This window comes from Anopheles moucheti, chromosome 2 (assembly GCF_943734755.1).
Source record: "Anopheles moucheti chromosome 2, idAnoMoucSN_F20_07, whole genome shotgun sequence".
NCBI lineage: Eukaryota > Metazoa > Arthropoda > Insecta > Diptera > Culicidae > Anopheles > Anopheles moucheti.
In genome coordinates this window covers 72,116,638-72,142,525 of record NC_069140.1, presented here as the reverse complement: position 1 = coordinate 72,142,525, position 25,888 = coordinate 72,116,638, and the positions used below count along the sequence as shown (strand labels likewise).

The 25,888-nt window shown below is 38.8% G+C and overlaps 1 protein-coding gene across 1 annotated transcript; it reads right to left on the bottom strand.

Annotated features, from left to right (window-relative positions):
* Positions 1-1,802: 1,802 nt before the first annotated feature.
* Positions 1,803-25,430, bottom strand: LOC128310026 (calbindin-32). Its single transcript, XM_053046558.1, has 13 exons — positions 25,289-25,430; positions 21,846-21,931; positions 21,476-21,484; positions 18,535-18,624; positions 14,911-14,997; positions 14,699-14,755; positions 13,107-13,190; positions 12,936-12,991; positions 12,112-12,157; positions 8,508-8,528; positions 2,636-2,692; positions 2,450-2,521; positions 1,803-2,362 (listed from the first exon to the last, which is right to left on the bottom strand). The coding sequence occupies exons 1-13, from the start codon at positions 25,428-25,430 to the stop codon at positions 2,219-2,221; spliced, it is 951 nt and encodes a 316-aa protein (XP_052902518.1). The 3' UTR covers positions 1,803-2,218.
* Positions 25,431-25,888: the final 458 nt, after the last annotated feature.

Genomic DNA, 25,888 nt, shown 5'->3' with positions numbered 1-25,888 from the left:
CCCCCATCTGCGCAAATTCATTAGTTCCCAAACAATCGAAGATCGAGGAGAAATTAATATCGATCTATTATGAAGCCAAACAATGAAGAAGTTCACCTGGACAAGATAGACGTTGTTGAGAGAAAGTTTCTGTCGAGAGCCGTCACGTCTGATAAGGCGCCACAGTATGACTGAAGATTCTGACGTATAATTTCGCTTTGTCTGATAAAGGATATCGCTTTACCAGAGAACTCAGATGCGTCGGACAGAATCTTTTAGGTCCAAACAGAGCATCGAATCCAAAAAAAGCCGAGAGCAGTCCTCAAAAATCGAAACTATTGATGGTGTTTTTTTTTGTTTCTTTAGAATGGCCTGGCCGTATCGACTTATTTTACCACGTAGCAGGATAGTCAGTCCTTGCTACGGGGGATTGGTCCGGATGGGATTTTGGTCCGGTCCGTTCGTGTGAAGACCGACTCCGCTACCATCATGCCACCGGGCTATTGATGGTCAATGGGCACAAAAAACTGTTTGAGTTCAGGTCTGCTGACACAATGCCGCGTCCGGATTGTAGTTAAGTCCTTTTTCCTGAAGGCAAAATAAATTCTAAGCATAGAATACATGAAAACTGTAATCATGCAATCTTCAGTCAGTAATTTTTTAATCACCATTCATATTTAGTAGGTTTTATTTGACTTTGTAGTTGATTATTGCAAAAAAAAAACCTCCAATTGTTGTTGATAACATTCCCTGGCATTGAGGCTTTCACCGTTTGCCATCATGGACTTTGCAGGTGATAGGGCAAATTGTGTTGGGAATTGGGACTATCACATTGGAATTGTTATTTCTGATCAGCACCGATAAACCATCCGAGCCACTTAACAGACATCCGGATAAACGTTATTCCACTGTACATTCGCACGCAGATGGAATCGAAACGAAAGGAAGCTGCTTAGCAAATAGCACAACGTGTTTTTATCAGCTTAAAGTTTAGCCATGGCCCAACATTTTTAGTCCCTTAGGCCATAACCATCCTGTATCACTCAAAATTTACGTACATCGTGTGTGTGTGTGGGATGAAAACCCGCCATCACATTCCATTATAACGCGTTTGCCTGAGAAGTTTGCCGTGTGTCATTGTTGTTTTTTTTTCTTCTTCTAACGCTCGGTTTATAGCAATGGTACGTATATGCGAATATTGACTGGTTGGTTTAATTTGTTCGTATATTAGCATTTGCCTGTTGAGCAGTTTCTCGATGTTACGGTTTCACAGTAGCGAAAAGGGGATAAAAAGCGTACCGCATTAAAAAACAGAGAAAGATTCTAACACTCAATCACATCAATCCTGGCTTAACCTCACCGATGCATTTCCTTGCCGAGGAGAAGCACACAACATTCTGCCACAATCAGGGATAGTTTTTTTGTTTGCATATTAGCGTAATAAGTGAAATAGTTAGATTAGAGATTTAGTGTGTTGTTTCGCTTAAATAGCAGATATGCGTTTTTAAAAGTGTGTTGCATTGTGTTTGTGTGTGTCTGTAACGTTCAACAACGAGTTTTGAAAAAACATGCATTTCCGGTTGTTTTTTTTTTGTTTTCATTCCGGATTCCGATCGCAGACCTTCGCAGACGGAGTTCGTTAACAGGTTCGGTTCGTTTCGGGGAGGAAGCCGTTCAACGGGGTAAGTCTTCTTGCTTATTTGTTGTTGTTGTGTTGTGTGTTTTATAATTTCTAATTGTACGCGTCCTTCGTTGCAACGGCATTATGTGTGTTGTGTTGACATTGCACCGACCGTACGGCCAGCACCCGTGCCGATCTGCCGCGTTTTTTTGTTTTCTATAATGTGTTGCATTGTGTTTGGTGTGTCTTGATGGTGTTCAATTTTTGTTTTGTTACTTGTCACTAGGTGGCTTTCGATTCCCTTCACCATGCGAAGCGCATCACGAAAACGGGGAATTGTATCGTTTCGTTTACCTTAAAGCATTAAAAACCACTAAGAAAGCATAGCTGCCCTGTTTGCGTGCTGATGCTGCTGCTGCTGCTGCTGCTGCTAGAGTGCGGCTAGTCCTTCTTGTGAATCTTTCGCCGAAACTTACGATACAGATCCCTGATGCCGTCCTGCACGCTGGCGATGGGCGGAAAGAGGTCCTTGGTGATCGGGTCCTGGCTGCTGCTACCACTACTACTACAGGGCTGGCTGCTACTAGTAGTCTCGATGCAGACCGCCGACGCCATTAATTACTGGTCGTCCTCTGGCGGCAGTTTGGCCAGCGCCAGCAGAATCATGGTGAGCTCTTTGCGCGAAATTTTACCATCCTTGTCGTACCCGACGCCACGCAGAATCGTTTCCTCGAACTCGATCAAGTCCTGCGCGTCGTAATCCTGGTGGTAAGGAAGAGAATTGACAGGGGAAATAAGTGTGTTCACGGGAAAGGTTAAACTTTACGCTGGAAGCTGGCAGCCACGTACCTTCTTCACTAACTCGAGCAGATCTTTCAAGAAACCTCTTAATTCTTCGTTCTCAATTGAACCATTATTGTCCTAGTGCAAGCAAAGAGAAACATAAACCAAGAAAGCAAAACAAATATTAAAATGGTTTATATCATATCACTTGATCTTGGATGTTACTATCACACATTAAGCTGAATTTCTTACACGATCGTAGAGTGAAAACACTTTTTCGATGTCATCTTTCGTTAGCTTAGCGGCGCCCTGGTTCAGCGGCGTGGAAAAAGAAAAACATACAGAACCGGATTAATAAATCAGCGTCACACATATCATACTGTGAAAGCATGGCAAACAGTACTTATAAGTGCTGCGTTGGCATTGCCATTGAGCAGTTGCAAAGTCCTGTAACAAAACCAGCCATTAAACAGACACAATCCTACAGCAAAACGGGAAAATTTTCCAAATAACGCAAAACCAAAAAACGCAACGTTTTTAAGAACAAACACCAGTAACTCAATGAAACAAACGGCTTAGCCAAAGCTACGATAGAAAGTTCAGCACCAGATGAAACGTTACTTTCCTAATCCTAGTCGATCTTACGCAAACGGAAGTTCTATAACCGTCATTTGTTACGCACCGCAACATGTCGGAAATGGTAAATATACATTTTTATTATGAAAAAGGTAACATTTTGTAAACATTATTTGTTTTAATAAACAAACGATCCAATCGTACTACTAGTAACACCAATTAGTAATTATAAGAAACACCAATTAGAATTCAAAGTTGCTAAAAACATAATTGAAAGTTTTAGCCACCTACGAAAAGGTTACATAATTTCATTTATTACATTTTGGAACAATAAAAATGACACAAAAATATATAATTTGATTTGTAAATGAAAGTGAAAAATTAATGTTACACAAACATTGCTATTTTAATCTGAAACACATTATTATACTAATAACAAATGCTGCAAATTGCCTACTGTTAGGCGCTTTGGCATGAGTGTGATGTGACCGCAAGTTAGACAACATTCTACAAAACGCCTTAGTTTATGCAATTTACGTGACAAAATGGCTTTTTTAGAATTTTCATGATAAATATTCATATATTATTATTTATATTTCTATTTCGAAAATGATTTTAATAGTGAATTTCCACAAATTAAGCTTACAAAAGTTGCAGAAAGTATTACAACGAAAACCGCCTTACTTTATGCAATTTATATGACGAAATGAATTTTAGAATTTTGATGATAAATATTCATATATTTAAATTTATATTTCTATTACGAAAGCGATTATAATAGCGAATTTCCACAAATGTTTCTAAGCTTACAAATGTTGCAGAAAGTATTACAAAGAAAAGATACAAAGGCGTATCTGTTCATTCGCAAAAGAAAAGATGCTCGAACGAACTGCCCAGCATTAGCATGGTCTTAACCAGAATATGACAAACTATAAAGTAAAGATCGAACCCGGTTGGGCATTGGTAAAGAAGGACGAATAAAGCGAAATGAGACAGTGGCAGCTTAGTGAATGCCGAGCTGTCCCACAACGCCTGCTGCTACCCGGTTTACCAGCGTATAGAAACATTCTTCCAAGTGCATAAAAGTACTTCGTGTGAAGACAGTAAAATAATCATCTTAATGGTGATACCGAGCCGATTCCGAAAGCGATTTTCCCAGCGTACGGCGGTGTCCTTTGGAGCTTTTCTTCTCATCATTATATTGGCTTTCCTGGAAGGACTTCTGCGCGTCCTTGTACGCACCCGCATCAGCTACGGCAGGAGACAAAGCCTTCGGTTTATTATTATTTTTGTTTTGCTTTGTGTCGCGCTATAGCTGTGGGATGTTATATTCTGTGCTGTTTTTTTTACGCTAGACCGGTTTCTTACAGCGTCTTATGAACGAACGTACAGTACCATATGCTTCAGTGCATAATAATCGTTTCAGGGCATTCTAGCTAGAGATCAGATATGAGCTTCTTATGAGTAGAGCTAGTGGGGTTTGTTAAGGACACTACCGGCAAACTTTTGTGAATCGTTACGTTGGCGTTGGTGCAAAGGGAAGATAAAACGACAACCATTTGGCTTTGCTGGAATGTAATTTGTAACGACCGCTGGACCGCTCGTTTCTTAGAGCGAATTTGCTTTAAACTGTGTAACTTTTTTCATTTCACTGATCGTAATGGTCGTTTGGCGAACGAGACAAAGTATTCATAATCGCGCTCTCATTCAGCTAGCTCGTGTTGCGTTATGGAATTCGAAACGAACGTAACATTTGCGCGAGGGCCCAAAAGTGTCGTTTGTACCTGTCCTGTCAGACTATTGATTCAGCGCTATCGTTTACTCGTTCGTGCATGAAGCACACAATGAAGCACACGTATGGGCACATCATGCGTTGTGATCGATTTTCAAGTTGAGAAATCCTTACACACTCTTATCGGCTCCGTTTCAGGTCGAGTTACATTTCGTCCCGAGCGGGAAGGACGCATAGGTAACGGTAACATTATCTTTGTTTTATGTGGGCAGCATATAGCACGCCGTTCCATTTCATGCACGTGTAAGCCAACGACAGGTGGGAAGTATGTCACCGATACTAAACAGAGGCTAGCGGGTAGTTTGCAGAGGTGTCAAAGAAACGTGTCGGAAGATGGTTTTTCGATTTTATTAAATCATGGTATGCAGTAGGCGAGACGAACAGAACATATGGTCTGGTATGTATTCGAGACAGTTATTGGTGTTTTAGGGTTTTGTTATTCAAAGATACCATCAGGCTACGTTATACGATTCGTTTCTTTTACAATTGTTTCGCCAGATTGGAGCTGTTTCTAACTTTAGTTTGGCATTTAAATCTTAGCATTTTAAATTTACAGAAGTACGGCCAGGTCGTGCCTTCATGAAATGATTGTAACTCTTAACATGAAGTTTGGTAAACCTTTGGAATAGCGCACATCACGCGATCGTAACTTAGATTGCTATAATTCGTAGTAGGGTCACATCGATGTTGACAGTTGAAAACTTAATTAATAAATAAATATTCATTCGTGAAGTTTGATAGAACAAAATTAATTCAGTGTCCTAAACATCACACCACTAATAATGAAATTGTTAAGTAGCAAAATATGAAGTGTGAGTGGTTATTCACTTCGTAGAATTCACACAGTTAAAATTAGCGAAAATCAATACAGAAGGACGTTAGCTATGATTAATCAGCAAAGAAATATTTTCTCATATTACGGCACTTTTGAACTTATTTAACGAACATATTTTATACAAAATATTGGATATAGTGGTAATTATTGTTTAAACTAATATTTTATCGCCTTTTATTGATGAATTCATTTCTTTAAATTCGTTATTAATTCCTAAATGAAACAATTTACACAATTTTATATATCCACTACTTATATGCCAACGTAAAACGAAAGAACATAAACTATTAAAATACATTGTTATACAAAACATCTTTTTTAATTAACGGTTTATAGTAACTTCATAGTTAAGCTAAGTTTCGTTCACGGCTTGAACGGCGATGTGACCCTGACACATTTTGTACACCTTTATTTATGCAACCGAAATCACGTCCAGCTGATTTGCGCTTAATTTTGTATTTGTTTTTTGAAAACAGTTGGTTCAATTCATTTGTTACCGTGCAAATAGACGTGCAGCAATTTTTCTCAGTGAGACATTTCGCAATGCTATTCGATGAAATGCGATGATAAGATGAAACACGGCTGGTCGTTTTGATCGCGTCTAAGAAATTGCTCAATTTGGCTGTCATTGATTACAAACGAAGTCATTGATTATGTCGAAGTAAAAAATCGGTGTAGATTGTGTTTAAAATTATATTTATTATATTACATTATTACTTAAATATATTATTTTTTAAATTATATTATAACTTTCCAGTTGGTCGAGAAAAATTTCTTCAAAAACTACCAGTTTCCAAATGTATAGTACCAGGAGAGCATCCACGGAAGAGGTAGCTCCTGGTACTGCGCCGTAAGGTATGCAATATTTAAACACTAACTTTGCAACCAACTTGCAATGCAATGCGCCGTAAGGTATGCAATTTTTAAACAATAACATTCCATACAAAACGGCTGTTTTGAGATTTTCGATACCAGGAGAGCATGTCTCTCAAGAGGTGACCCGCAGACACTCAGGCACTCAGTCACTCAGTCACTCAGTCACTCATGAGTGACCGGCACTCATGAGTGACCGACACTCATGAGTGACCGGCACTCATGAGTGACCGGCACTCATGAGTGACCGGCACTCATGAGTGACCGGCACTCATGAGTGACCGGCACTCATGAGTGACCGGCACTCATGAGTGACCGGCGCTCATGAGTGACTGGCACTCATGGGTGACTGAGTGACTGAGTGTCTGCGGGTCACCTCTTGAGAGACATGCTCTCCTGGTATCGAAAATCTCAAAACAGCCGTTTTGTATGGAATGTTATTGTTTAAAAATTGCATACCTTACGGCGCATTGCATTGCAAGTTGGTTGCAAAGTTAGTGTTTAAATATTGCATACCTTACGGCGCAGTACCAGGAGCTACCTCTTCCGTGGATGCTCTCCTGGTACTATACATTCGGAAACTGGTAGTTTTTGAAGAAATTTTTCTCGACCAACTGGAAAGTTATAATATAATTTAAAAAATAATATATTTAAGTAATAATGTAATATAATAAATATAATTTTAAACACAATCTACACCGATTTTTTACTTCGACATAATCAATGACTTCGTTTGTAATCAATGACAGCCAAATTGAGCAATTTCTTAGACGCGATCAAAACGACCAGCCGTGTTTCATCTTATCATCGCATTTCATCGAATAGCATTGCGAAATGTCTCACTGAGAAAAATCGCTACATGTCTATTTGCACGGTTATGTATAAATGTTAGCAATGTAAGTATATAATATATAATTTTATTGGTTTGAGTGTATCAGTGTTTCTTTATGGAAAATCGTTTTATTTGTATTAATTTCAATAATGGTAATAAGAATATTTTATTCATGCATGCTTAAAAGGAATCTACTCTACTAACCATGCATTCAACGTACATGCTTAACTTTTACTTAATTATATTAAATAATCATGTTTTAATGTCTGTTGTGCAGAATGCACATTGATTAATTATGTTACGGGCATGGGTAGAGCTACATATTTTTTGGGTTTATTTTCGGTATGAGTGTGTGTGAGTTCTTGGAATGAGGGAAACTAGCGAAAAGGACTCGATTTATTAACTCATTTTCGTCAAGCAGCATATTTCATGGAATCGTAATTAAACGACAGAACGCCACCTGTACGGTAGGCGAAATAGTTTATTGTCACACCTGCACCGTTACGAATGCATTTTACGACACTGGAAGGAAGAAAAGTGCCCCATAAGGGAAAATTAAAATTAAAAAATTGGCATTCATTCGCACAAACAACCCCATTTTATGCAACAGGAAAAAAAGAAAGGAACAAAACCACGAAGCTTTTATGCCACCAGCTGCCAAATGGTAAGCGAAACCACCAACGAGTGGCACATTATTGTGTCACTTTCAATTGAGTTTCAGTTTTGAACCAATCCCGTTCTGGTTTGCAAAGTGTGAAGCAACGTTCACAACCCATTTTTTCGTCCCAAATGGCTACTAATAATAAATAAACCAAACATAAAACAATTGAACCACTCGAAAACACCGAATATGGTTTGTGGAGGAAAATAAAATAACAAAAAGGTATAGGAATCCAAACAAAATGAATGATTTTATCACATTCACTACCCGGTACGCATGTCTCTACCGATTTCAACAATAAACGAAAACGACGCAGCATAAACAAACCAGCGACAGTGAAACAATCGAACATCGTAGCTGCATTTGCAAAATTGGAAAAACCGCACACAACTTGTTACCACTAAGTTACACAACACAATCAAAACAGGTAAACGAGATAGAAATAGAGAGAAATGTAGTAACGAAAACCAAAGAAGACAAAAGAGATCGTAAAACAGCCAGTAGTGTTTTTGTTTTGTTTTGATCCTTCGCGGATGGACGGAGGCTGGTACTCACTTCTTCGTCTATTTTCCCTTCCTAGGGAGTCGCTCGTGAAAGGAATACAACGGGATGGTCGGAATTTCACGGATGTGTTTTTGTTATGTTTTCATTCGGAAGGCCGTTAGTTGTGTTAGTTGCCATTTGTAGTTTATTGTTATTTGTTTGTGCAAGGTGTTGCGCAACACAAATGTCGAATTGTGATGGTGTTTTATAGTGGGTTGGTTTTGGGTTTTTTAACGCAGTTTTGTTTTACAATTTAGTACCGTTTATTTATATTGTATGCATTTGTTTTTTGTTTTTTGCATTTCAGTTTCCACAAGTGATTGTATTTTTTAGTTAGAATTATTCAACCATTTTGGTTTTTATTTATTGTTACGTTTTTGCATTTTTTTATACAGCATACAAACGGAAGAGTAGTGCAGAGACAGAGAGATTAAAAGAGAAGATAAGAGTGATATTATAATTAGGAACATTGCGTGATTGATTGGTTATAATGAAGCAATTTGTCGTACTGAACACATCGATGTCGAAAGTTTACAAACCATTTTTAAACCATTGATTTAAATAAAAAAGCGACAAAACATGAAAACCTAATTGAGAGTGAAAAAGAAAATTATGTTTACGTGAATAAAGTGTATGTAAAATTAGTTGCGGTGAATGAAAAAGGAACGAAGAGTAGAAGAATGCTTTTGAGGAAATTATTCATGTGTAAAGTGAACAAGCGATTGCATTTTGGGTGGTGAACAATTGTGGGATTATGGTAATAGTAAACCGAGCGAAATTATTTAAATCAACAACGTAAAAACAGACAGACAGTAAGCGATAGAGATAAATGGTGAAACATTCGAAAAGCCGATTATGAGCGATGTTTTGCTTTATATGGGGCTGCAGCATTACAACCCAGTTGCTTGTTGCATTCGTGCTCGTGACGATTAATTTTAATTTCAACGAACAAATATAAATCCTACACTCGTATCAGCAACCAAAAAACTTCCAGTCCCCAGTGTTTCCGCTTTCAGCAGGATTTGGAATGAAGCCAGACTAATATTTCCCTTCGGTTAAAGAAAAAAAACATCGCCCTTGGTCAAAGTTAGTATCAAGAAAAAGGAGAGAAATGAAAGTTTTTCACCCAACAATTTGCTTCTTTGGCAAATATTGAAACTCCTGCCTTGCTACGCGTGTCCTTGCAGCTGGTTTTTTTCGGGAGGAACGGGATGGGTTTTAGTTTTTGCGGTGTAGTGGAGACCATTCCGAGACACTCCTACCATTGTTGAGTGGTTGTTGGTACGAAGATATTTGGACCTTCAGGGAACCTGCACCCTGAGCGCTCAAAATTTCCTGACCGAATAATTTTGACGGTCGAAGAAAGTTGAAACCAAGTAGGTGAAGTTTGCGGAAAGTTTTCGAGCGCATTTTACGGTAGGGCCTGTCAGATGATTTTGAGGACAACTAAAAATCAACCCTTAAAGTGCGGGCTGGTTAGCTAGTGTATCGATCGTACAATCATTTGAAATTTGTAGCCTCAAACATTATGGAATGGACGTTTTTCATGAATAATAAAAATTGTATGCCAAATACGTCTGTCAGTATGCAATCAATTTTGGTAGTATGATTATAGTAGAACCTCGATTATCCGGGTGCAACCGATTAAACAAATGTCATGGGTAACCGGGACTGCAGGTTTAAAAGATTATCCGGAGGCTGATTAAACGGCGGGTGGATTATCCGTGAGGTTAAAAATGACGACTAGTGGAATAGTTTTGACTTGTTTAACAGTTTTACCTGTTGGCCCGAGAGGAATTTGAAATATTCTAAAAGATAAAATCAAGCCATCTTTTTTATCAGCACTATTATTATTTTTTTTTGTTTCGCTAGAACCGGATAGTCAGTCCAAGCTACGGGAGATTGGATTTTGGTCCGGTCCGTTCGTGTGATGACCGGCTTCGCTACCATCATTCCACTGGGCCGCTCCAATTATTTATACAAAGCACAAAAACAATTTACTAAAATTAAAAACAAATGAATGCTTATAGCGTTCAGCTTAAATTCAAGGGCATGCAAAGGGCAAATTTTCTAATAGAAATCAATGTGAAAGGAATAAAATATTTTGCTACTAAAATCGGTTTTACTGACATTCGACATTCTGGCATTTGTTTAATATTTAATGTTTATTAATCAATTCGTCCACCGAGAACGGTTTAATGAGGATCGTTGTTTGCAATTACAATAATTTGACATTTGATGTAAAGCAGCTCTTGAGCAGTATTCAATATTTGGGCAGTTTTAATATTACATCCATTATTCAGGCGGTGTTCGCGGATAATCGACGTTCCACTTTATTGGATAGTTGATCTAAACTGTACACAGAGTAAAACAGCTATTGAACACATTCTATTATGGCATTCGTCACTAGAGGGTTAACCAGCGATGAGCATCGTAAATGGACCGTATTTTGAGATGGTCTCGCCGGGCAAGATGCGCAGAAAGGGAGAGTTCCTTCAAATTAGTCTTATATGTATCCTCATTGCTAGTTCCGACAGGGAAAATGATACAGCTAAACGAACAAATAAACCAAAACCGATGAAGGACGCGAACAAACTTCCAAAAACCATCCCTTCCTAAAGTGTCCTGGTCCTACAAGTTTGTAACTTTTGCCATCATTGTTCGAAGGTTGGCCGGGATTTGTATTTTTTTTTTGTTGTCTTGGAATTCGCCCAAGCCGGGACCAAGTCCAGACAGACTGCGTAACTTCTGACGAATGGACCGACGTTTAAAGTTTCATTTTTCTTTCCTTTCCCGACGAAATTTCTCACCCTTCCCGACGCACTCATGTCTCCGAGTCTGTTTCGGCACGGCAAGCATAAATCAGTGTTGCAAGCATAAATCAGACATCATCTCAGTAAGCCACAAACGGTGGAACAGTGGACTTGATGCGATATCAAAGACAGACTGCTGACGGTAGGCATTATAATGGACAGATTAAGTTTGACTGCACATAATCATGAACGAATGTAGCTAAATTGAGTCCATAATTCATACAAATCACAGAGGGTCAGCAGTACGAGAAGAGAACGTCTTAGTACTGAGCTTTAGTGAGGAGAATAATCTATTTTTTCTACAAGGATTATGGAAAGAAAATATTCAATTTTACATCTACGTTGTATGGTAAGGAGGAGATTCAGTTTCTGTTGAATGTGTTCTGAGAAATGGTATGGAGTTTGTTTTATCAAAAATCAGCAAGCAAAGGATTACAGCTTCGAAATGAACTATCAAGCTACTAATGGGTGTATTCAAAACAGAGAATGTACGGCAGTTATTGAGCTGTTCGTCTGTGTCTGTGATTATTTGTTGAGCTGACGACTAACGAATATGTGTTTTCTCAACAGTAACTGTCGAAGCAAACAGAGATGTTTATATATTCCGTAACCCAAGAACAGGACATAATAAAATATGAGCAGAAAATCAGAAAACGCAAAACAGAGTTTAACCACCAAAAATAGAGTAAAGGTAAGAAACATCATCCCACTCGCAGAACCCAACGATCGATCGGTTTCATCCCGTTTCCGCATCCATTCATGTGCCACCTAAAATTATTCGAAATTGGCTTATTGACACCTACCTTAAACACCTGCCGGCACAGGAAGTTTTCTTTCACTGGAAGCAGTCTGGCAGGTGGAAGCAAAGGGAGAAACGAAAGAAGAAACTTTAATTAAAACAACAAACGAATCAAACTTTCGCTCAAAGGAGAAAATTTCACTCGCAAAACCGGTGTTCGGTTAGAACTTTTCGATCGTTCGATGCTACAGCAGCACGTGACGAGTGTACAACTTTTTATGTTTGTAAGCAACGCTTTGAAAACAACAAACAGCAAACACATTTGTCTACTTTATGTGCGTAAATGTGTTATTTTCTAGCCAGCATTTGTCATGGTGAACGCAACAAGTGCGTTGTTAAACGTTACAACCGGAGCTTTTATTCCGGCACAGCGTGCAGCTAACCAGCACCACAGGAAAGGGTGTTGAAATTTGTGAGGAATTTATGTCCATAAACAAACCCGAACAGGCACCTCACTTTGGAAAACTTTTGCTTTACATTATGAAGGAATGTTTACTTGATGAAGATACAAATGTTACATTTTTGAGTTTGAAATGTGTCGTTGGAATCCTCGGATGAAGACAATTATTTTTTTTTTTCAATAGAAAAGATTTGATATGTGTGAAAAGCTAAGAAGAATATTTTGCATATTTAACCGTCATTGTAACACAAGTTCATTTGTTTTGTTAATTATTTTGAATAGCGAAAATTATTTGTTCCATTTTAAATTCAAGATTTTCAACACCCTATTGGGTACTTATTGGTAAGAAAAATGCTTTTGTCACGTACTCTGCCTTCTGTATCGAAAAATTGTTAGTTTTAAGGCGTAATCAGCCACCATTTACTTACTTCGCCATTTCCGACAGCTGCAATCTTCCATCTTTGTTTGCATCGAAAACTCGTAGCTACAAATAGAAAACGAAAAAAAAACAATAGATAATAATGATCACTCGCCAATCATGTCAAATCGTTTAACGTTCAACGGCAGTAGGATGGTTCACTACCCGTGCAAAAACTCACCATTGTATCGGTGTACTCGATCAATTTGTCCTCCGACACGTCGTTTATCTTTTTCGCCTCCTTCAAGAGATCCCGCAGGAAGTTCTGCAAATAGGCGATGAAAAAAAAGGGGTAGCCATGAGTAAAGCACCCCGACACCCAGACCAGAGCTGGCAAAAAGATTATGCTGATTGATGTGGCTTTTTGCCGGGGGTTTGGGCGGTTAGATGGGTGCACACTTGCACCCGTGCGGTCCGGGAGTAACGTTGCGGTGGTGAGCTAATTAAGACGATGTTGAGAGCCACTTTAAATGTCCTTTCAAGACGCCGCTGTGGTTGGTAAATTATGTTTCCCGCTATTTGTCACGGCTGTCAAAGTTTCGGCACGGCGTGCTGAACTCCTTCGCCCGACACTGCCGACCGATCAGGGCCGGGTCTTCTGAAAATTGCGCGTTAAATCGCTACTTTATTATCTGAATTAACTCCAGCACATTCCCGTCGCACGGTAGACGCTGTTGTTCCCCAAGGTTAATGGGGAGCGGATTCGTGTCTTAGTACGATTAAGTGCAAGGGTTATCCATGGATCAAAATTAAATTGTTTATTATTGTTTCGAGATGCTAATCCTGAAATGAGGTTAATCAACCAAACGATTGATGAATGCATTAGGTTGAACGGGTGTATTTTATAATATAAGGTAAAAAAGTAAAACATATTAAACAAATTTACTACTTATTCTTCGAACAAAGCAATAGTAATGTACAATGATTTTGATCATCATTGATTACACGCCTAAAAGTATGCATTTATAACGCAAATAAGTCAAAAACAGCTATCAAAAGATATTGTTTAAACCAAAATTCATCGATTAACCGTTAAATTTTGAAGGCCTCGTGAAAGTGATTCTAGTGGAGGAGAATGCTTTTAAATTTTGGTTACGAGGGTTGTGAAGTTTACAACCAAATTGGTGGTATTATCTATATTTTATCTAATAATATATCTGATCTAATGGACGTGAATAAAAATTTTAATTCATGGCATGTGTTTAACTTAATGTTATTTCTTTTATGACATTGCTACCTCAAGAGCTCTGTTGGCTGATTTACATTCTAGTGAATTATAAACAACTGCCCGAAAACGCTGTTTAAACACAAAATGTTTCAATAATTTTAAAAACAATAATTTCATGTTACAATTTCGGATATCCCTTAACCTGTATAATGTCGTGTCAAAATTGTTAGATGCGGTATCCATAGATCACAACTTTGGGTTATGTAGCGCGGAACATGTTGAAGTTATATATATATTTTACAGACTATACAATATAATTATCCTGTAAGGGATTATTACAAATCAACCCTTTGTTTATAATGTCAAAATTACACATCAAAACACACTGCAAGAAATTGTAAAACATTAAAAAAGTTCTAAGTTCCTTGAAAATAAATGGTGTGAAATACAAACCAAAACGCCCTAAAGTATGCTATTCGTATATCAAAATCACTTATCCCACGTTTTACATTCTCACTTGCAACTCGATGCCATTAAGTGGGTTAAGTGAATAATTGTAAGCTCTTTACAAACTCATGCTTGCACAATAAAAACAATTTACGTACCTTAAGTTCATCCGCCTCGATGTAGCCACTGTTGTCGGAGTCATATTCTCGCCAGATCTGTCACGAACAAAACGGGATTGAATCAATTAATGCAATTTTAATTACCATCTCCTGCTGCACCCTTTGGCACACACTCGCGTACGTGTGGATATCTGCTGATTTATCACTTATCGCATCAGTTTCGTTCCCTGCTCGCGGTTTCCTCTACCTACCTTCATAAATTCGACGCTCGATTCGAGTGGATTATCGAACCGAAAGAGCAGCAAAAAGTTCTCCTCCATCGGGAGCAGCTGGGCGAGCTGAAAGTGGCAGCAGGGGATGAAACAGAAAAAGACAGATTCACAGGATCATGACTAACTGCTGATAATATATTGCATCATAAAATTATCACGCTCGATAATATCGGAGAAAATAAAACGATTAACTTTTATCGCACTCCGCGCTACTGGCGGCACCGGAAACGGTTGGCGGAGGGAATCGTTCGTTAAATCGTTTAAAATTCAATTCTCATCTATGATGTTCATGACCAGCTGGTACCAATTCCGCGACACAAAACCGTTTGCTACCGAACTCTTCCGTTCCAGCATCAGATATCCCTCCGCGCAAACCGTGTTGACTTCATTGCGGAGCAAAGTCCTATTCGAGTGGAGATAATTAAGCAACAATTAGTTTCATAACGACCAATTCGATAGTTATTCCACTCAATTCGGTACAACACAATAAAGAAACGGAATCATCGCGAAAAGTGCAAGATATCCGGACTTCTTGTACAACGCCCAGTTACTACCAAACATGCTTGCCAACGCTTCCAAGATACAATCCCAAAGAACGTGGGATGTGAAAATTGAGCAAAAAAGAACAAAAACTCCGGTGAAGGAAATGTTTCCCGCATTGTTGGGCGGTAATGACATAGAAATGGGCCATTTTTGCGGCACAATTCGTGACGGTTTTTGCGGTCATAATTTTTGGCAGCGATCGCTCCATCAGATGGGGCTTTGGCAAATGGGATTGGGAAAATGAGTAGAACGTGTGAAAAACGGTCATAACGGTATGGGACAGTAGTATTACCGAAAAAGAAAGGGTTTTCCCTGCTACAATTTTTTAATGACAAAAAAGCATCGGATATGATTGTTTTTCCAAAAATAATTGCTGTGAAAAATATTAATATTTTACAATATTATCAGAGTTCGAAATGCATAAAGTATGACAATCATAATTTTTGACCATTCGCAGCACTTGTAGCACTAAAGTGGAAATGGGCGACAGTAGGCACAGAAGGAAAGTGCTTGAAACATCCAACGTGAACAATGGAACCTCAACCATAATAGGCACTGCGAAGGAATTTGTCTACCGTCGTGCTATAAATAGACTAAAGCTTTCCATGAAACCAGTTCGTAACGCTTTCCTTACGGTTTTACTTCTCGTTCGCTGTGCCAAGAATGGTGCCGCATCATGCGCGCACACTAAAATCAACATCAGCAAGCAAAAATATTCCTTTCCATCCCGACGCTTTCAGTGCTCGCGCACAGCACGCAGCGGAAACACGGACAGGATGGATTTATGGTAAAATGATTTTGAATACATTTCTTACGGAAGAAGGGCATTAAAACCGGTGGAAAAGAAGGACGATGTGACGGAGCGCCATGCTCACAATTTTTGAACTATCGTCGCGCAACGTGCGATGCATACAAAGTGAGCGACTAGGGCGCGCAAGCACTGTCCATTCAGTTCGTATCCATGCGCTTATGGGCAATTTGCCAAATGAGGATTCCATCCACGGACTCAAACGAAGCCTTTGATCCGCTTGCAAGTGGTTGAGCGGATGAATATTTTGACGCTACGTTCGGCCGTACGAGTGGATGCAGTTTTTAAAAAGTAGGCTTCGGGTGATTGTTATGGTTGTGCAGTAGAATGGAAGGAGATGAATAAGACATACAGACACAGCAAGAATTTCCCTGATCATAGTCTATCAAATTTACGTAATCTAGAGAAGACTCTTGCCTGACGTTTGAAGCTAAAAGTTCCAAACCAAGCTGTCAAATTAATTCATTTTATACGACAAAAATCTCATTTTGAGGGTATAGTGATGCTGTGAGCAATCTGGTCCTGTTGTAGTTTAGCTGAAGGAGAACCCAAATCGATTGTTGATTGAAGGTCCAATCAACGGAACTTGATCCCATTTGGCAGCTATGAAAATCTACATCATATTAGATAGCTCAATAAGTTGTGCACTAATCTATATACCATGAATAGATAGCCAATTCTGAAGTTTGCATGTATACGTTCGACAAATTACAGGGTTTTCGGGGATTATATTGACGAGTTCAGTTGGATGGTGTTTACTTCGGGCATATAATTGATTCGTCCGTCAAATTGAATTGAACGGAAGCAGATGTTGACACATAAGATGGCAACATGTTCGGTGTTGATACGTTGCAATCGAAGTATCCTTGCAATTTCATGATTTTTTTTAATTATTTCGAGCTATTTTCTTGGGAATTTTGATTTGTTTCTCAAGTTAGTCAAGGTTTTGCTCTATTGAACCGGAATGCGCAGAGGTGTGACCAATTTTATTTGTATCTAAGCGGTTATCCCATAAAGCGGTTATCCCTTACAACGCTGTATATTGCATCATACAAAAACTAATGTGAATTAATGGAGGCGCCCAGTACTTTATAGAAATTAATTCGAAAACACATTTTTATCGTCAAATATGTGTCACTAGGTGCTCGCGACGTACTTATTCTATATCGATATAGTTGTCAGTGTTGGATTTGTAAGGGTTTATTAATATGTCAAGTAATCATCTTTGTGTTTATCTGTAAACTTATATTTGACAACTCTTTATATGTTAACAGGACCATTTTGTGCGTGCATGAACTGTACACTTTTGGAATATAAGCTATGATAGAACAATGATGCATGAACCAGAAATGAATTTATGTAAAATGAACTCAAAGAACTAGAGAATAAACAGTAGCAAACGGAATGCCGGAATGGAATGTTTTTTTAAATAACAGCTTCAAATTCAACACAGCGTACTTTAACATTTAGTTTATGGTTTAAGTTGTTGCCTCTACTATCCGAAACATCTACAGAGATAAGTACTACGCATTTCAGCAAACCGATGTACCAGAACAGATGATAATTCCAAAACTAGTTTCTGAAATATTTAAACGACTTCTTGGACAAAATTTTGTGGACTCCAAATTTTGTGGATCGACTTTTTGTTTGGTCCTGTATGTCCTTAACAGACATATACTCCTGTATGGTCCTGGTCCTGTCTTTACTAAAAGCAAGGTTGGACCAGTTCAAGAAGAAAATTCTCAAAATCTCGAATGAAATTTCGGCCGCTGCGTCTAGCTCGAGAATTGTGTGAAGCTCATGAAGAAATATGGAGATGTACGGAGTTTTTTCAAAGACATATTTTATGCATTCTTTATGAGCACAGCCTTGAATCTGCTTTATCGGCACAACAATTTCAAGAGATCTAGCACTGCTATTTCTGGCTTTCATGGCTTTATTTAACCATAGCTGGATAGTCAGTCCTGCGCTCGGGAGATAAATCCAGATGGGATTTTGGAGCGGTCCTGTTGTATAAAGACCGGCGCCGCTACCAATACACATGAATCCACATCGCCTTTTGAAAGTGTATTCGAACTTATTGATATTGACTTATTGCAGTATAGTCTTCATAGAGCTTTTAACATAAATTTTTAGAAAAACTCCATAGATGTACCCAAACAATTATTTTTCTAGATGTGCTACATAAATTTTCTTTAATACCATTTTATATCTTTCAGTTTCACTGTCAATCCACCGCGGTTGTCACTCACCTCTCTGATGTCAATTTTGCCATCCTGATTATCGTCGTACGCCTCCATGAAGCATGATTTCAGCTCAACCAGCATCTCATCGGTAAGTGACTGATGTGTTTTCCGTATTTGCATTTGTATCCAGCGTGAAAGGGCAGCGGAATGATACACGGTAACGAAAGAAAATGTGTTTTAGTTCAAGCTGAAAACAATCGCGTAAAATAAGAAGCAAACGTCACACCAAAGCAATGCTCTACATTCGCTAGTAGATCTAGTATCGTTCTGTTAATGCCTTCTGTTAGCTAACATATTTTATGAAATTGATCCCAAAAAACGGTCCAATCCAATCAGTGCAAAGGTTAGGGAAAATGCATGGAACACGAGTGATTGTGTACGGAAAAAAATGTGTCTTACAGAGTGATAGAGCGCTATATTGTGATACTCGGTGCTAAGGGTCGTGCTAATGTTTCAGTTAGTGATATTAAATGTCATGACACAAAAACAATGTTGTAGTCCAACAGCCGCGAAGAAGAAATAATAAATTAAAATTCCACCCTTATCAGCAACAGTGATTACGAGTTGTAAACACCGCTAACTGTTTGGGGCGGAAGCGGACACTCTGATAAGAAGGTTCGAAGGATCGCATCATAAATCAAGCAAAACGCTAAAACAGGCACTAAATCTCAATTAAACCGACAAATTTAAACATTTATTACCGCTCATAACGACGCGCCCGGTGGTAGCGATAGCTTACTTTAGCTTCAAATATTCATGCGAAATGAAACATGATTTAACGCAAGGTCAATGTGACTGACTTGCGCACGGTACGGTCAACCCATAAATCTGTTGAACGCGTTCCAGAAGAAAAGTGAAGAAAACACAATAATGTTCAATATTCACCTAGCGCATGGTGCTTCCGCGTGAAGTGCAAAACCAGCTGCGTTCTGGCAGTTTGATGCAAAAAGGTTTATACTTTTTACTTTAACAAATGTGTGGGAAATTACTGTATCCTTTTTTTTCTCGCTATGGACACATCGGTTTCGACGTTCAATTTAAAATATGTTTCATCGGGGACGCAAAAAAAAGCAGTATATCAAATGGCGTGCGATATGAAATTTCAATCATCTCCACCTGCCTTAACAAAGTCATCAGAATGAGAGATAGATGACATTAAGGAACGGACAAATTTATTTATACACACACACACACACCATCACAAAACGATCGGTTTCAAAGGGCACTGCATCGTTAGAAGTTTTCAAAAAGCTACGAAAAGTTGTGCTGTTTTTTTTAAGCAACTCCACGAATCGTTCCGTTGACGGTGATGACTGGACAGAATGATCTAGACGCTGCGTGATGAAACATTAATTTCAAAAAAGCAACATTATTAAAAGCGTGCTATGGTCCAACAAACCAGGCGACAGCGGACCGCGGACCGATGGTGCACGAAATGAGGAAAAAGTTGTACAAAATCAATTGTGCCGTAGAATTGTGCCGCACCCTGCCGGTGCGCGGAAACGAACGAACGAAAAGCACGAGGCAAGCTGCTTAAGGTGGAGGAACGGATGCGATGCGAAAGGAAACTAACGCAAATGTTGCTTTTTCATTTCACTCCAAATAAAAGGGCTGCTGGAAGGGAAGGTAAAAGGACAGGTGGATAAAATTTAATCACAAGACTCGCTACCAGAACGAAAGGTTTCGGTGCTGTTTTCTATTGTTTGAAAGCAATCAAGCGACTGTGAGTGGATTTTTATTGGGAAGGTGAAACTAGGAACAATCTAGCCCACTGCGCTCCTGGGTCCGGTATCGTCGTAGTTTGATAATGTTTGTCTGTTTCTTTTGGACGATAACGGTTTGCGCTTGTCAAGCAATCAATCTCAAGAATGTCTCGAAAATCACAGTTTGTTGGTACCGGTTTGTCAGTTGGTTCGTGATGCTTGTGTACTTGTCATGTTGAGTGTTGGACACGTTTTCGAAGCAGAAATGTTTCCCCAAAGAGGGCTTAACCGAACGGGAAAATTGTTGAAAGTCTCCCGGAAGGGGAAAAATGATCATTTGACAATGAGAAGTTTCGCGATGTTGTTTAGCGTTGTCAATTATGCTTCTGATTTTCGATAAAACAATCAAAACCATACACATTTCAATACTTGTTAATACTTAACTAACACTTGTTTTACTATTAGGTACGTTTTTTGTTTTGCTTTCCTGTTTTTAAAGTTATTCAACCAACGATAAATTAAGACAAGTAAATACAGGGTTTTCGAGTTCAAGTGACAAATTTTCTCAAGTTGAATTATAATGTATCCGAATAGATCTGAAATTCATAGCACTTTTTTATTTTATTTTCCAAATAAATTTGCTTTTGTTGAAAGCTTGTTCGATTAACACATTTGCAAAGCTTTCAGTGTCGGACACAATTGATTTCAACTTTGTAAAAGTTCCAGATAGTACGAAGAATTTCTTATATACTTTAACCCATTCTACTTTAGAAAATTTAATATTGTACTTGATTTCATAATTTTTAAATCGGAAACTTATTGGAGTAAAGTACATGAGATATATTTAAAAAAAAGCAAACATAGAATATTTTCTTTAAATATTTACATTTACATTTTAAATGGACCTAAAAACAACTTACAGCTGTATTATACATAGAGTTATGTATCAATAAGAACAATTATAGACTAGTACTTTCTAATATGTCAATAATGAAAAAAAGCAGAATGAATTATTATTTCCATGTAGCATTATTGGTGAAAACAAACATTTGTCTAATCGATTAAGCCACTCTTTATGGTGTGTTATTTGTATATTTGGCTTTGTATATGTTAACGCTTGATTTTTTTTTTGTTGAAACGTTCCGAAGTACAGGAGGTTAGTGTGGGTATGGTTTTAGATTTGTTTCTCATCTTCCTACGCTAGCACAAACCGTCTCACACATTAGACTTTTCTACATACTAACCGCTTTTTGCTGAGGGAACCGAAATAAAGAAAACGTAACACGAAACGTAATCGAAACGGGAACCGAATCCAAAGGAAAAAAAACAACACATCAGTGAATTAATCAATGAGGATTTTTTTTGTACGAATGGAATGGTGGGCTGAACAAGAACGCATCGGTTACAGGGTAACGTTGACGTTGACCTGATGGAAAGATATTCCTTTTGCCTGAAGGACATACAAATACATCCCACAGCACATTCACACACAACCGCACACACACCGGCTCACACACCAACAAACAGACACACACGCGCACACACACACAACCACACCGAGGAAAACAGACGAGACCGAAAAGTGCTGTCGGTGCAAATAAGTTATGAACTTACCTCCGGGCTGATGTCGGTAGCGTTGGCGCTTGAGACGAACTCCTTGAGAAAACCGTCCAGCTCGGAACCTTCGATGTAACCGTTTCCTGTTAGGGATAGGGATAGAAATGAACGGTTGTGAAAAAAATGTCTTGTTTACGTCTTGTAGCAAAACACAAGGAATAAAAATGAATTTTTCAAAGTGGATTAATAACTTCTAGTCCAGAAGGAAGTCTTAAAAGCATGTCACTAAATTCCTTCTTGAATTTTCCACAAAGAACAATCTGTTTTTTTTCTAATATTTTCAAAATCAAGCAAATTGGAACATTCGATTTTGAATAAATAAACATTTTGAAATAACAGCTTTTTTTAAATATAGGAGGGCTGGCAGTCGACGACAAAATGAAGAACAATGTATAACAGTAGCTGAGAGTAAGAACAGTGAATGCTGGCGGGGCAGTAGTGACGCGAACTTTTGTGGCAGTCAGGATAAAAGTTGAAGAAGCTGATTACGAACGAATGAAGTGTAGACAAACAGCTAATGCGACACATATTTCAGGTTGGGCGCTTCTTGTTGGCACCTTTCGTAATATTTTAATGGCATACGAGATTCACAGATTCATAAAATACAATATACTCAGCTATGTAGTATCTTGATTTTTTTTCTCTTCTCTTATACATTTCTTTTCTTTATACATAATGGAAAATAGATTCGACTGTCGAGATGTTACGATGTATGCTTTGTTCCTGATATTCTTGATTAACTCAGAAGAATCGGGAACTGACTCTCCAAAGCGGATACCATAATCATTTGTGATGCTACGGACACATGACTTGTCGGTGTCACACACAAGTGTCTTTCGGCAGATATCAGTTTGATCAAGAAGCGTAACGCGTAGCGGGAATGAGTTTTATGCTCTGACCGTGTTTCTATGACGTAATGAGACTGAGATGCCAAGAGGCGCTGCACTTGCCCAAGATAAACGCTTTGTTGAAGACGGCCAACTCCCCTAAGGTTTCTCAAATTACGACCTACTCATGGTACAACATCAAATACCTCATTGAGCCAAATGCTGACATTAATCGTTCCAATCTTCTTAGTGAACGGTCTGGTCAATGAGCATAAGATTATGCGACCAGATGAATTCTTCATTCAAAATACAAAGTAAAACTGGCAATGCATATGTAGTGTGTTAAATATAAATATATATAAGTTAAATGAGTAAGGCCATTGAAACTGACGTTGAACTAACTACACTAAGTATCTCGTTTCAGTATACTATTTTATTACAATATGGACAAAGAGGCAAGAACTTCGCATTTATTTTATTATGTAATAAATAAATGGTCTCTTTATAGTAGAAAGACAGTGATAGGCTAGAATTGACTAGACAGTGCGATAACAGGCAATGGCCATAATAGAGGATATTGAGACAGAAATAGTCAATCCCCTTGAATGATGACGGTGTTGAAAATAGCGTAACTGATAAAGCGATTAAATTTATTCCTGATCCGCATAACATAGCAGCTACTAGACAGGGCGAAGGCGTGCTGAAAATACTTTGTATTGGTATCTGCATAATGGAGATTCCAAAACCCATTACAAATGCTTCACGATTGCGTTTGAGAGATTTTTGAAAGTTTTGCATTTAAATTAACGCATAAAAGGGTGCCACGCAGAAGCGGTAGGCCTTTTGAGAAATGAAAAATTGGCAACCCGAAGATGAGTTTTTCGAAGGTTTTGTAATTAAAATTGGAGTGCTTCTCGTTCGTTCTTACGTAAGATTAATCCATTCTAAATAAATTCGATATAAAATTATGTGAAAAGATACTAATTCGCATAACTTTTTTTTTACCAAATTATTCCGCCTCTTCTAAGTAATAAATGCTGAAAAATGCAATCAGCGCAAAACTATTGGGCGCCCTTAATTAGCACGTACCATGTTACAATCATCAAGTTGGCACGAGACCAGCGACTTTCAATCAATCATCAGTGCCAAAGAGTTTGCTAACGCTTACGTGACAAAACTACGTACCATCGCACACTGCGCACTGTAAATACACGCTTACCCATTAACAAGCGGGGTAATCATTTTACGATTCTACAGAACAGGATGCCACGGCAACGCTAAGCACTTTATCACCGTTTGCCGTCTCGAGTGTACGGTTGCGTTTTGTATCGATGCTCGTTACGAGACTTTAATGAAGCTTTGGTTTCCGGTGTTTGTTGTTGACTGTATAAATTGTTAATCACATCAACCTTTTTGCGTGATGCACTGAGGCGGTGAGCGCAGTCTAATGAACAGGGATTTTAATTAATTTATAAACCATACCCATCATCTCCGCTCATCAGGCGGTTTGCTGTGGCTTTTCAAAGTGCGTGCTGAAGAGGATTTATTTTGAAAAGTTATGAGAGCTTCATCCAAAAAAAGCTATTGTTATACAATTTGCGGTAGAAAAACTATGACGCGAATTTAATTATCGTTAAGCAGCAACAGAGTTAGAAAAACTTGATAAAAATCTCTAATTTCTGTTGGTAGGTCAAGGAAGTGCAGGGAGAAAAACTTTCAAAAACATTGTCCCACAGCAGTGGGAAGAGATAAAGAACATCAACAAAAACAACTTGTCACGGAAGCATAATAGAGCGTAGCAAAACATTGACAGGATTCGAACCAATAAATTTGATTAGATATGCAGTCAGAAAGCATCCACGGCGCCAAAAGTTTCATCGCTCGAAGCTTTCTATGAGCCATAAAACTTGCCACTGCAGACAACAAACACGGCCCAATATTAAGGTGGATACAGTTTTATTGAGATGCTCCGTTCCAACTGTCGGATGCTAATAAAAAGAAAACCCGGCAATCATACAAAAAAACCTTGAAGATTCTTATACCATCCATCGAAGGTATGGTACAATAAAATCTGCCAGCATAAAAGCACAAACATTGGCAACAAGGGGCTAGAAGAGCGGGGATTTTTTTTTCTCCATAGTGACAACCATTTTTCTTTTACCGCGGCGGTACACTTCGCTGCCAACAAATTGTGCTAACCTTGTGCACAAGAAGTAAGAAAAAAATTGTACTTCAGCTAAGATAAGCAACTTCAATGCCAAAAGTGGGCAAACGAAATCTTAAAAGCAAGCAACGACGTTATGGTTTGCGGGGAGAAAAATCATAAAATGAACACACTTCTTGAAGGTAAAACCCCTGAAAAAGAAAAACACACTTTGAAATGATACATTGATTCAATTGAAACGAAACGAAGAAAATGTGCCGGGTAAGCAAATATAGAAACACCCCCAGTTTTTGCTCAGTACCACAATAATCTCCTCGGTGCCTTGCTTTTAAGGGCAGGATTGATAAAATCGAAACACTTCTTCTCCTGGGCAAGTCCCAAAAGTATGTCCCGCCCGCACGGTTATGAATTGTTATTTTCGTAAACAATTTACCCCTGTTGTTACTCACCATCGCGATCATAATGACTCCAGACGTCCATGAACTGGTTGGCGGACAGCTTCTTCAGTTCGCGCGACTCCGGATCCCGGTACTGGCGCATGAAGTTCTGTGCCTTCTCCAGATGTACCTTGTTGTTTGGCGATTGATCCATGGTTGTTTGCGCTCAACGCGGAAAGCGTTCTCGAACAATGCGAATACTGGAGCCCGGGCGCACCAGGCGGGCGTCTGTAAGAGAGTGAAACGGGTCTATCAGAAGAAAATTCATTCGATTCTGGAAAGGATGGAGTCTGTCAGTCGGTGAAAATACATAACGCTAAAGCTTTTTCGCTCGCTCAACATAACCGTACATAACTCTAGGCCAGATTGACCAGATCATCGGTGACCTGGCGCTGGGTACACGCTTATGAAGCGTGTAACACATTGTGGAGTTGTTTTTGTGGATACGCTCCAGCGCAGTCAACGTCCAGAACGGACATTGACGCGTGGTAACGCATGATGTCGCTGGAAAGCAGGGAAAGCTGGCAGGAAAAACATGGGTACAAGTGTCACGAGCCACTGCAGAAGGCGAACAAGAGAACATCCGGATTTCTGAACCCCAAACACAGGCAA